This window comes from Ochotona curzoniae, unplaced genomic scaffold (assembly GCF_017591425.1).
Source record: "Ochotona curzoniae isolate NIBS_2020 unplaced genomic scaffold, NIBS_Ocur_1.0 scaffold_4701, whole genome shotgun sequence".
Lineage (NCBI taxonomy): Eukaryota > Metazoa > Chordata > Mammalia > Lagomorpha > Ochotonidae > Ochotona > Ochotona curzoniae.
This window is the reverse complement of record NW_024467122.1, coordinates 19,083,352-19,096,612: the sequence shown is the minus strand read 5'-3', so window position 1 is coordinate 19,096,612 and position 13,261 is coordinate 19,083,352. Positions and strand designations below refer to the sequence as shown.

The window sequence follows — 13,261 nt, the reverse complement described above, 5'->3', positions numbered from 1 at the left end:
TAGTAGTAAAGTACTAGATTACAGTACAATTGTGGCCAGGTCCTAGGCAGGCCTGTTCCCTGGTTCGTAACTGTTAGATAATGTCCACCGACCGACCGCCTGCTTGGTGAAATAATATCGGCAAGTTGTTCAGAGTTGAGATGGAAGCTTTATTGGAAAATCCGCTCCTGGGCCCCATTCGCGCAGAGGGGAAGAGGGAAGCGAAAAGGGCCTCTCAGACACGTGTCTGGGAGTTTTATACCCATCTACACACGTGGGAGGGCAAAGGGGTTGTCCGTGTCCCAACTATGCAAGGAATGTCCATTCAGGTGTGCCATTGGTCAACTGGAATCCCGCCAGGTAGGTGACATAACCGGCTCCTGTGGCCCCTCCTCCTGTGGGGCGGGGCAGACCCGCCCCTAGCCTCCATTGCCCTGGGCAGCCATCAGTAACACACCCTAGAAAAAGAGGGGGTCACCTCTCTTCTGTCCTTTTTTAAGATTTATTTTTATTGGAAAGGCAGATTTATAGAGAGAAGGAGAGATAGAAAGATCTTGCATCCACTGGTTCACTCCCCAAAAGGCCACAATGGCCAGAGATGAACCTATCTGAAGCCAGGAGCCTCCTCTGGGCCTCCCCTGTGGGTGCAGAACCCCAAGGCATGGGGCCTTCCTCTACTGCTTTGCTAGACCATAGCAATGAGTCAGAGTAGCTGGGGCATAAACTGGTACCCACATGGGATGCCAGCATTTGGAGGTGAAGGAGTAGCCAGTTGAGCCAATATTCTGGCATCTCTTCTGTCCTTTCTTATAAGGGCTCATTCCATTCATGAAGACCTTGCTTTCTTGACTTAAATACCTCTCAAAAGGCCCACCTGTAAATAACATCATATTGGGGATTATGATTCAACATCTGAATCTTCTAGGGGAGGAGTCAGTCTTCTCAAATGGTATTGGTTCATCTGAATATCCACAGGCAAAGGAATCAAGTTGTATCTAATACAATGAATGAAAGTTAACTCATAATGGGTCAAAGACCTAAATGTAAGAGCAAAAACCATAAAATTCCTGAAAAGGAAACAGGGCAAAAGATTTACTGCACTGAATTTGGCCATGGTTTCTTGTATGTAGCACAAGAGACACAAACATAAATGCAGAATAGATAAACGGGGCCCCAATAGAGATCTAAAGCTTGTTCATCAACAGGCAATATGGAAAGAGCATAAAGGCAGCCCATGGGTTAGGAGAAAAAAATGTACACTGTATCTCTAACAGGAAATTAATATCCTGAATATATAGGGGAATTCCTAAAGCTCAACAAAAGAGAAAAAGGAAATTGTGAGGTGAACTTGAATAGACTTTTCTCCTGGTACACAGCTGGCCAAAAATATGCATGAAAAGATGCTCAACTTGAGTCATGATTAGGGAAAAGTGTTGGTGAGAATGTGGGGAAAATTGAAACATTTGTATGTTGTTGGTAAGAATGTAAAATGAAGCATCCAAAAGTAGAAAACAGGATAGTGGTTCTAAAAAAAAGAATTAATAGATTTGCCATGTGATCCAGCCTTTCCACTTAAAGGTATACTCCCAAAAGAATTGACAGCAGGTCCCTAAAGAAGTATTTGTACACCCATGTTCGTAGCAGTACCTTTTATAGCACTAGAACATGAAAGCAGGGGAGAGCATTGGACTAGTGATTGAGATGCCAATTAAAGTACTCTCATCTTATTTTGAAATGCCTGGGTTCCACTCCCAATTCCAGCTTTGTGCTAATGTATACCCTGGGAGGCAATGGTAATGTTCGCTCATGTAAATGGGTCCCTAAGCTACCTATGTGAGAGGCCTTGGTTGGATTACAGACTCCTGTTTTTGTTGCAACATTTGTGGAGTTAACTGGTGGTCAGAAGATGTCTCTGCCTGTCTCTTCTTTCTCTAGCTCTCAAATAATTAATTGAAAAATGGTTATTAGCTTTTGAAAAATAAAATGTGAAACCAACCAAAGTGCTATCAACAGATGAGTGATAAAGAAAATGTAATATAGAGGCTGGTGTTGTGGTGCAGCCAGTAAAACCAGCACTTGTAACATTGACACATCATGTGAGAGCTAGTTTGTGTTCCAACTGCTCTATCTCCAATCCGGCTCCCTGCTGGTGGCCTGGTAGAGGATGTGGAGGATGGTCCAGGTGTTTGGGACCTGCCACCCCTGTGGGAGACCCAGATGAAGCTCCTGGCTCCGGCCTGACCAGATCGGGCTGTCGACAGTCATCTGGAAAATAAACCAATTCTCTCTCTCTCTCTCTCTCTCTTCTCCCACCCCTGTTTCTCTTACTCTGTAACTCCAACTTTCATAATAAATCTGTCAACAAAGAAAATGTGGTATGAACATAAAACAGAATATCATGCAACTTTAAAAAAGAGGCGATTCTGGCAACACTGCAGCACTAGTAGACCTTGAAGATCGTGCTAAGTAAAATAAACCATTCACAAGAAACAGACACTGTGTAATTCTCCGTACAGCAGGGCATTCAAGACATCAGAATCTCAGGGACAGACAGTGCAGCAGTTGGTGCTGGGAGTTGGGCAGGTGGGGAGAAGTGCAAGTTTTTGGCTAATGGGTTCAGAGTTTCAGTTTTGCAAGTTATAAAGTGTAGGTTATGGATGGCAGTATTGGCTCCTCAGCAGCATATATGTACTTAATTCCATGCAGTTGCATATCTAAAGTTATTAGGGTAGTAAGTTTCATGTATTTTACATGAGGAAAAAACATGTTCATGAAAAAGAAAAGAGACAGTGAATCACTGTTTAGAGTAGCTGAAAATACGGGTGTGTGAGGCATTGTCCAAATGGGCTTCAGACTTAGAAGATAGGCAAGCATCTTCTACGTAGAACTCTACACTCAGGAGATTTTTCTGCCCAAGGCCACTGGGTATTTATAACACAATCCACAGGTTGTATAAAATGGTAGTTGGATTGCTGTAGTTGTTCAGTTTTGAGTCCCACCTGTGATTTCCTTGCCAGGGCCAGACCCAGTGATTTCATCAGCTGTGTGTTCCCCATCCCTGTTCTAGAGGTGCAGGTTGGAGTGCCACGGTGAATGTAAATGCCCTACAGGCCAGTACCAGTCGGGAGATGAGACAAAGGATGCCAATTCCTCAAAGACACTTCCACTTGTATCTCATCAGCCAATATCTAGTCATATAACTATGGTAGGTAGCTACAGGGGAGAAGATACGATTCAGCAAAATACATCCAGGTGAAGCACAGGTTCTCTTGATGTCTGTTATTACTTCTGAAGGAGAGAAGAAATGTGTTGGAAGGCAAAGTGTTTCTCTATGAATGGACACATTGAGGTGTTTCCATTAAAGGGCAAACAAGCAGCTGACTAAACTCCCTCAGACCCACTGAGGACTTGGTAATTCTGTGATCATTTGCATATTAATGTGGTGAATGAATTAATTTTTTGATAGAATCATGGTCCTCACAGAACCCTGCCCAGGACTTGCCCACTTCTGCTTCCACCTTTGCAAGAGTTAGGCTGCTGTCCTGTGAGAGTTTGGATTTTCACCTTAGCTTTGTGAAGTTCTGCTGGATTGTTCCAGTCTGTTACATCTCTTGCCAAGCTAAGATGATGAGGGCCCTGGCCAGGCCAGCAAAATCGTGGCCATTGAAGGCTCCTTTTATGTTTTGTGTTGATGTGTGTCTCATTCCCTTGATATCCAAGTGTGTGAAAATAGAGTTCAGAGGTGCTGTGGCTTCAAAAGTTCCTTCTGTCTTCCTTCCTCCTTCGTTGTCTCTGAATCCTCTGTAAAGGAGCTGAGGGAACAGTTAATTATCTTCCAATTTGCACTGCCACCATTGGGTTGCTTATCTTGCATTACTCATTCAAAAGTAGCACTGTCTTTGGAGGCACTTGCATATTTGTAGAAAATTATATAAAATATCTCCTTTTGTCTTGAAGAGTTAGTTATTGGAAAATAAGTATCAAAAGAGATTATTTATAGACTTCTGCCTTTTGGTAATTAAAACAAAAATTGTTGAGTGTATTGATACGTCTATGTATGTGATGCATCATGAGTTATTCTCCCTTCCCAAGATTTCTGTTTTCTTTCCGTTTTGAGAAGGGTAGCCTGATCCTACTTCATCCCCAGGTGAAAGGCTCTTGCGAATCCAGCAGAAGTCATGGTTGTCACTGTAGTACCTCCACAACAAGATCTGACTGCTGACTGAGGCAGCACTCGAGGTGCTTCTGGGACCATGCACTCTGCTTAAACCAAAGCTCATCCAAGTGTCAGTGACTTCAAGGGTGCACATTCACAGAAATGATCCTGCAGTGGCACATGGCGTCTCGACATGGGGCAAACCCCAAACAAAATGTGGGGGAAACAGGCATTGTAAAGTTTAAAAAGGATACTGCAAAGTGAAAACTATGGATAAAGGGAAATGCTGGGGTCAGAAAGGGGTCAGAAGAGCAGTGAACATGGGCTGTAAGTTGAAGAGAGTGGAATATACAGATGGGGAGGCAACCATCTCATGAACTCCACTACCAAAACATTCAGGTTTCATCCCCATATGTCTAAAGTGGCAGGTCCATTGTATTTAACTCAGTGTAATGCTTGTGATCACTTCCCTTTGACATTACAGAAGTTTCTGAGAAATTGTGAGTAAAGCAGCAGGCTGTGACTCAAGTATTTTCACATGAAGGGGTCAGGGAAAGTACTGAAAAACCCAGCCTCCTGTTATAGGGTCTCTGCAGTGTAGAAGGCTGGAATGGTCACAGTTGGCCAGAGGGCTGGGGATTGAGTCCATCATGAGAACATTTGCAAATTTGCTGTCTTAAATCCTAGGAAAGTCTAAAATAAGCCGTTCATCCCTCTATTTGCCTCTCACTTCTCAGTCTCTGAGGGCATGTGCTGTCTGATAGTAATAGTAGCACCTAGTAAACAAAAATAATAATGCACATTGTGGCCCTAACCACATTCAACTTGTTTTTATAAATTAAGATAACTTCAATTTCTTGGGTTTTTAACAGGACAAATTTTTCTGCTTTGGTAAACATGCTTCTATTTTGTTTGATTTAATAAACATACTTTATTATACTTTTTATTTATTATACTTTTTATTTCCCTGGAGAAGCAGTAGGTGTTGTTGGGATCCAGACCTGGCTATAGCCACTCTCTCGAGCTCCTCCTATTGGGGTAAACCTGCATGTTTACTGGTTCACGTAATCCTGACACTTTTTTTTTTTCTTTTTTCTTCGCTAGTGTGTTTGAGAAGCCCCGCCCAGCACCCTGATGGCCAGCAACAACACTGCCAGCATAGCACAAGCCAGGAAGCTGGTAGAGCAGCTGAAGATGGAAGCCAACATCGACAGGATAAAGGTGGGGACACAATGGTGCCTTGTGTTGTGCAGCTTAAGGACTAGGAGGGTGCCTTGTAGCATATCTGTCTGTGGACTGTTCTCCTACAGCGAGGGGTGAAATCAGGCATGATAGGAGAGAAGCTCCGTGACTCAGCAAACATCCACTTTTCTAGTGGGACTTTGCCTTCTCTGAATTTCTACAGCTTCAGATGGGATCATAGGGTAAGACTGAATCTGCATGTGCAGTTAAAATGAAAAGAGAACACAAATTATGGCTGAATTCTAGCTGAAGAAATTAGAGATGACAAAAGACATATTTTTTTCCCTCTCTAAGATGTATTTATCTGTCTATTTGAAAGGTAGAGCCACAGAGACAAGGAGAGACATAAGGAGAAATCTTCCATCCATTTCCCAAATGGCCACAACAACCAGGGCTGGGAAAGGCAGAAGCCATGAGCCAAGAGCTTCTCCTGGGTCTCCCACTGGGTGACAAGGGCCCAAGAACTTGGACTATCTTCCACCCACTGTGCCAGCCCCAAAAGGCCTTTCATGTCCATGATCCTGCAGAGAGACCCTCTTGTCATTTGGCTTTTAGCTTTCTGTCCTAGCTCATGCTCTAGGAGCAGGTGTCTGTCCTTTAGGCCTAACCCTTCTGTATGCTGTTGAATGCTATTTTTTTCTTTGTACACATTAAAGGATTTTATTCTTCAAAACACAAAAGTCACACTTGGTCTCTTTAAGAAGTCAAACATAAAAGTTTCATAATTTACTTCTTTCTTCCTCCCACTGACAGGCTTACCCAAAGTTGGGACTAATTCATATTGAAGCAACACATTAAATCCTCACCATTTGTTGGCAGATTCTGAATGGAAAGTTTGTCCACATGGTACAGTTATTAACACATAGCTCTTGTATGGCAGTAAGGTGAATATTTGCCAATCACCAACATTTCACTTCCCTAGAAGCAAAATAGTTTGTGTATCTCATTTTACTAAAATGAAACTAGAACATTCAATTAAATGCCTGTTTAAAACTAGTATTTCTTCCTATTTTCCCCATACTGAACTGGCATTTTTTCTCTCCAGCCAAATCCAGCCTGCTGTTGTAGCACAGGTGTGCACCCTGTGTAGCTGGTGGCTGCTTCCATCCAAGGTACAGCAGCAGGGCACAGAAGCTGTAACAGAGACCCTGCAGCCCACAGAGGCCGAGCTGTTCACTCCCGCAGCATTTACAAAAAAAGGGTGCTGACCTGGCCCAGAGGAGCGGTTCTTAGCCCGCATGTGCAGTGATACAAATTCCCAGAGAGATGTGTCCAGGCACAAATTCCCAGATCACTTCCACACCAATTAAAATAGAATCTTTTGGAATGTGATCTGTATTTTTTTAGTTCAGCAGTTTTTAAAGGAAGTTTTTCTGTTAATTCCTAGGTACAGCCAAGGTTCAGAACTGCCAGAGGGATTTACTTCTTCTAAATACCATGGAGAACATGCTAGTGAGGGGAGGGGGCACTCCTCCTCCAGAGGCCGAGCGTGCATCTATGGATGAGTTTTCCAAATACCCGAGCCTCCTTGTGCAGTGTAACTCCTGTCAGTGAGTCCCAAGGTGCTCTCTGTTCCTGCTCTTTTGCTAGCATGAATTCTCTATTACCACTGCCTTGTTGCTTGGCTGTGGTCTTCTTTTCCTCTTCTCTTGTCTCAATTTCAGAGAGGGGCTGGTGTCATGACACAGCAGGTTATGCCAACACTTGGCAGCACCAGCCTTTTGTGCAGAAGTCTGAGTCTTGGCTATTTTGCTTCTTATCCGGCCCCCTGCTGATGTGCCTGGGAAGGCAGCAGATAAGACATGAGTACTTGAGCCCCTGCCACCCACATGGGAAACTAAAAGAACTGGTGATTTTTACTCAGCTATTATGACCATTGGGGAAGTGAAGTAATGGGTGGTCTCTCTGCCTTTTCTTCCTTCTCCTCCCCCTCCTATTTCTCTCACTATTTTCAAATAAATGAATCTTTTAAAATTATTTATTAGTTCATTTGAAAGGAAGAATGATAGGGAGAAACACAGAAACATCTTTCATGCATTGGTGTACCACACAAGTGGCCACAGTGGTCCGTGCTAGGCCACATATCTTGCACTTGGGCCATCCTCTGCTGCTTTCCTAGGTATATATCAGGAAAGCTGGCTTGGAAGCAAAACAGCCAGAACTCAAACCAACTCTCATGTAGAATAATGACATTACTGACAAGAGCTTCAACCCACTGTGCCACGGTGCAAGCGGTTCCCAACAAATAAATTTTAAAACAGCAACAACAACAAAAAAAATCAAACAAACATGAGAGGGGTCAATGTTTATAGCATCATACAGGCTTAGCTCTGAGGGCAGGAAAGTTCTGCTCCTAGGACTTCTGGAAGCTATCAGTTAGCTTTTTGGGGTAACCCAATGAAGGTAAAAATTTGGGAAGCTGTGTCACAGTTGGCATTTTCCATTCCTGCTTAGCATCCTCGGGCACTGCTCATGAAGGAGGGTGTGATGGGTTGCTGGGTGATGCAGACTGACAGTTGGGGAGGAGAAGGACAGAAATAGGTCTCCCCACCAGCACTCAGACATCCCTCATCACTCCCCTGAGTTACTGACTGCAAGGGACTCCTCCACCATCTCCCCAATCCCATCTCCAGCCTTCTTCCCTAGTGTCAGCTACCCATCACATTGCTGCCAAAGTCTCACAATGATCCTCTCCAAGTCTAAGTCTAATCATGATGCCCCATTGCGTGAAGATGGAACTCATGCCCTTCAGCAGACTGGGCAAGGCCCCTCTGCCCATCTTTGAACAATCCGCCTCCTCCTCTTGGGCACTCACTGTACTGAGTCTTTCCCAGTTTCTTGCAGGGGATTCTCCCATCCCCAGGGCTTTAGGCTTCTTTCTCTTTCACATGTTTGCCTTACTAGCCATCAGCTGCAATGACCCCTTCAAGATTTAGGTTGAATCTTTACTGTTCGTTCAGAAATACTGGGAAATATTTGGTCGAGAGATTGTTAACCTGCTTGTTTGTTGGGTTCCAGATGAATAAAGGCATGTGTCTTGCCTCAAAGGTCTGTAGCCCAGCATAGGCTGCCCAAAAATACGAGTAAGATCTAATACCAATGCAAATAAGATTTTGAGGGAACATAATTACCAAATGCCATCAGAAGGAAGCCAGCAGCACACCCTGTTGTCCTTTGAAGAGACACCAATAAGCCCCTACTAAAAAGGACAAGGCGTTTACCAGACAACTCGAATGTCACACAGGTACCTTCCTAGGTAAACTTCTCATTCAGATCTCATAATCACTCTCAGTCTCTTGAGACCACAGCCCAGTCTCAGCATTTGTTCAGTACCACGGAGTCATGCAAGCATGCCATGGTGAAGTGCCAGATTGGTTTCCATTTGGGTGGTGGTAGGACCACAGCTGTGCCGACACAGTTGTCAGCTGCTGCCCTCAGAAGTCCCTTCAAGCTCCATGAGCCTTGCAGCTTCTCCACCCTCAGTCCACACCCCAGGAAGAGGCATTGCTCTGAGGACATTACCTTTGTGATTTTCTGGCCACTCCATGCTATAGAGGACAATGGCTTCTTGTGCCTGGCACTACCTATGGTGACTGACATGACCAAACAGTGTTGCAGGAAATCTGGTAAGATGATGCCAGGTTGGTGTCTATGATGACTGTCATACTGAACACATGGTAAGAAGAGAAGAAGCCACGTTTATTTTGAATAGGAGGTAGAGAACTCCCAGCAAAGGCAGGGGCTGGAAGAGAGAGACCAAACCACTGAGGTCTTGCAGTCTAGGCAAGATTCTGTTTATGTTTTTAACATATTGTCTCCATGGAGCAAATACAGTGGTATACATGAACTATTGTGAAGGGAGGGGGCAGTCTTTTTTGTTGTTTTATTTTAGTTTTAATTTTATTTATGTATTTGACAAGAAGGCAGGCCCATGAGAATCACTAAGTGGGATGGGGAGGGTCAAGGTATAGGGGAAAGTAGATAGGACAAATGCCTCCAATTTTCCCTTCCTTCCCTTTTTCTCCTGTGTGGGATGAGGGAGAGTGCAAGAGGGGTAGAGAATTGCTCCCAGCTGCCAGACTGTATCATCAGAACCTAGGGTTGGGGATGTCCCCTTGATGTCTTCTTGGAAACCCTGATGTGGAAAAGAATATTCTGAGAATATTGCTTGAGTGGTTTTGGTAGTTCTGAGACACTGTTAGTTTCACTGCTCCAAGGTTGAGAAAATCTTTACAAGGTCCATTGGCTAACAGAGTCCACCGTACCTTACCCACTCACCCAGACACTTGCCAAAACTTGACCAAGAGAGTCATCCAATCTGTTCTGTTCTCCATCTCCGGACATAGCACTCAGTTTTCTCTAGGCTCAAATGAACTGGCCATCATGTCCACCTTATGCACCTTGTCATGCTGTCCACTGCAGAGGCATCAGCAATCAAAGAGACCCAATCCTGAAACATGCATTCCAAGATTAGACTACAAATCCTATGATTCTCCCTGTGCCTGGAGTTTTGAGTCCAGTGCTCAAATTGGGGAGTCCCCCAGGAAACCTCACCTGGGATGTTCCCAGACCTGACTCTTGCATGTGTCAGCCAATACAGGGTCTGGTTCTATCCATCACCTGTATCAGCCTATGTGCATGCTGGTGATTGTGGTTGCCTGGTCAGTTCCATCCCTAGCTGGGAGGGGGCAATCTTAATGATAATTTTCTAACTTGCTTTTGTCAGAATCTGAAACTTGTCCATTGGCAATTACTGTTACATCTAAATATGTGTCCTGTTTTGTTCGGTGTATACCTGTTGGCAAGAAACTGTGGGATTGGGTTAGTCCCAGGCCCTCTCACTTGGGCCCGTAAGAGGAGTGGGCATTGCTGTACCTTGGGCTGTGGAAGTGCAGCCTGGGCTCCTGCAGTAACTCCATTTGTGTGGAAAAGCCTTCCTGAATGAGACCATCATACTCCTTTTAAAATCGAGTTTCCCATCCCTTTGTATTAACTCCTGGGAGACTTGAGCTAATGAGCCCATTATCGCTCATAAGCCCTAGACATATGAAAATTATACCCCCAGCCTTTCTGTATTTCTTTATTAGCATTTTATTAAGGACAGAGAATAAAGAGAACTCAAAGGGAAATGGGAAGGAGAGACAGGGGAAGGGATGTAGAGGGGTTCTGAACTGTGACGCTTTGCTAGAAGAAGCAATGGTCTACTTGTGTGAATATGCTGAGCAAAACACAAGGAAAGAAAGCTTGTTTGTGCATGTGAATGGAGGAGCACAGACAGAGCCAAGGAGAGCAGGACCTCGGGGAGTCTTTATTCATTGCTGAGTTGGGGTCTAATAGTAGGAGCCTAAACCTCACTAGCTTAAGCAGAAAGAGAGGGTTGATTACAAAAGATTGAGGATTTAAGAACAGAATTGTAAAAAGTAGAAGGCCTCTGGGCATTGCAGGTGTGCTATCTTGTGTTTTTGTTCCTCTCCCCACACCTGCCTCTTCCCTCTCCTGGGAAAAAATGGGTTTCTCAGCTGCCTGGCAGATAGAGCTGCCCATGGTCCCAGGACCACACCTCAGACTCCCCAGTGCAGGAAGAGAGGAGTGAGACTGAGCCAGTCCCCTGGCCTCAGTTCTGTGGTGGCATGTGTTCTAGCAAGAAGGAAGTGTCTCCAGCTTCAGTCAGCCAGTATAAGAAGTGAACCACATTGTAAAATGATGGCTGTAGGTATTAACTCACTCAGGCTGGGGACCACTGTAAGCAGGAAAGATGCTGTTTGATTGAAGTCACTGTCATTATGAGAAATGAAATAGATACAAAAGCGAAAGAAATCCAGGACAGAGTGGGTGAAATTATTGCTGTCTAATTAATTCAGTGCTCCATGAATTGGCCATATATACAGTTTTCAGATTTTTCATTTCTCCCAAGTATTCCGGGTAGATCTTTCCAGCAGGTTCTCCTTATTGTTATAAAAATGTGCTGGGCCTTTTCCCAGTTTCCTGTTTTTCTGGATCCCTCCCTGAAAACCAGTTTTTCTTATTCTTTGCCCCCTAAATCTTATCTCTTCATTAGAAAGGGCTGACTCAAATACCCACTTGTTCATGAATCTCTTTGTCCATTCTTACCATATTTGCAAACCAATTTGCTAAGTAGCTTCACCTTATCAAATAAATGTTTCCAAGTGACTGTATTGCTGTTGAAGTAAAAAACCTGTTTAATCCTTAATTGTGTCGGGATGCAAAGGCTAGACTTGACTTCAAGGAGTATATTCATGTTGACATTCTCATCTGGAGATTCCATGCATAAGTGTAACTAGCCAAGAAAAACTGGTAAGGAGATAATATGAATAGAACAGGAAAAGTTGGCATTGAGTATGTCACATCACTGTATGATCTTAAGTAGCTGGCATTTATAGTTTGCTTCCTATTTAAAATAATTTTCCATAAACAGAACAGACCAGCTTTCATAGGTGATGAATAGATATATAAATTAGTGACCTAAACATGGCCATTTCTAATGTCCAAATCATCTTTCTGGGATTGACTCATTGCAGCTTAGAATTGAATTTAAGACAGTGTTGTACTGAGGGACAGGCCAGTTAGGGCATCATGCTTGGCACAAACTGGAGGAAATATGTCCTAGATTTGGGACTTGTTTTGCTTTGTTGCTGAATATTTATTTATTCATTTAAAAATCAAGGTTAAATACACAGAGAGAAAAAGAGGAAGAGAGAAACAGAGAGGGGAAAGGCTGGGGAGGAAGAGGAGTGAAGGAGGGAGGGAAAGGGAGAGAGAGAGTCTTCCATCTCCTGGTTCATTCCCCCAGATGGTTGTAATAGCCAGAACTGAGCCAGGCCAACACTAGGAGCCAAGAACTTCTTCTAGATCTCCCACAGCGGAAGCAGGGGCCCAAGTACATTGACCATCTTTGACTGCTTTTCCCAGGCCATTCAATAGGGGTTATAGGTCCATCAACAGAAGCAGAACAGCTGGGACTCGAAGTGGTACCCATAGGGGATGCCAGCATTGTAGGTGGCAACTTTACATACTATGCCATTATGCTAGCTCCTGGGACTTCTGAAGTACTTTTCTAGGATTTGAGTTGAAAATGTTAACATCTCTTCCCTGAAGTACTTGAATTGAAATCTGTTAGGAAGATTGGGCTGTATTCCTTCTTGAAGGCCAAGTGAGAACACTGTCAGGGTTGATGAGGTCAAGAAAGGACTCCAGAGGGCTTATGTAGAAAGTAATGCACTCAACATGGGCACACCAGATTAATTTACTGAAAGCAAAGGAAAAACTAAAATTCTAGCATGCATTAATATTTGAGCATAAAATCTTACTTTGAGGAGGTTGATATAATTTTGTTAATATTCCCAACGGACACATATGGTATTCAAGATGCAAACACATCACAGACATTGTATAAAATTGTCTTCAGTCTGTGTGTATGACACAGATGAATATTCTGTTCAGACTTGTGTCCCATTTTTAGTATCACTTTGTGAATGAGAATTATCCCAAACCCGAAACCTTTTGAAACAGTTCTGGTCTTGAGCATTTTGGATAAGGAATACTCAACCTGTACGGTAAAGCCATGGTCATTTGCATCCCATGGGAAATGAAAATCTCAAATAGCTTAATTTTTCTGATTTGATGTTTTCTTTCTTTCAAAAAGGAATTTATCTGAAAGCCAGCAAGACAGGGAGAGTAGCAGATAGAAGAAGCATTCCCAACTGCTACTTCACTTTCTAAATGTCCACAAGAATCAGGGCTCAGCCGGACCAGGACAGAGCCAGGAGGCACGAACTGGATCCAAGTCTCTCTTATGGTGGTGGTGGCTGGGTGGGTGAGAACCATCTCCTGCTGCCTCTCAGGATGCCCTTTATCAGATACCTA

The 13,261-nt window shown here is 43.7% G+C and overlaps 1 protein-coding gene across 3 annotated transcripts in view; it reads left to right on the top strand.

The window, feature by feature from the left end:
• GNG2 (G protein subunit gamma 2) overlaps nt 1-13,261 on the top strand; it is a 104,160-nt gene that overhangs the window by 81,061 nt on the left and 9,838 nt on the right. For all 3 annotated transcript variants that reach the window (XM_040969900.1, XM_040969899.1, XM_040969901.1), the window contains one exon: nt 5,240-5,356. In XM_040969900.1, the coding sequence (XP_040825834.1) occupies nt 5,270-5,356 (87 nt within the window). In that variant the 5' untranslated portion in view covers nt 5,240-5,269. The remainder of the gene's footprint in view (nt 1-5,239; nt 5,357-13,261) is intronic.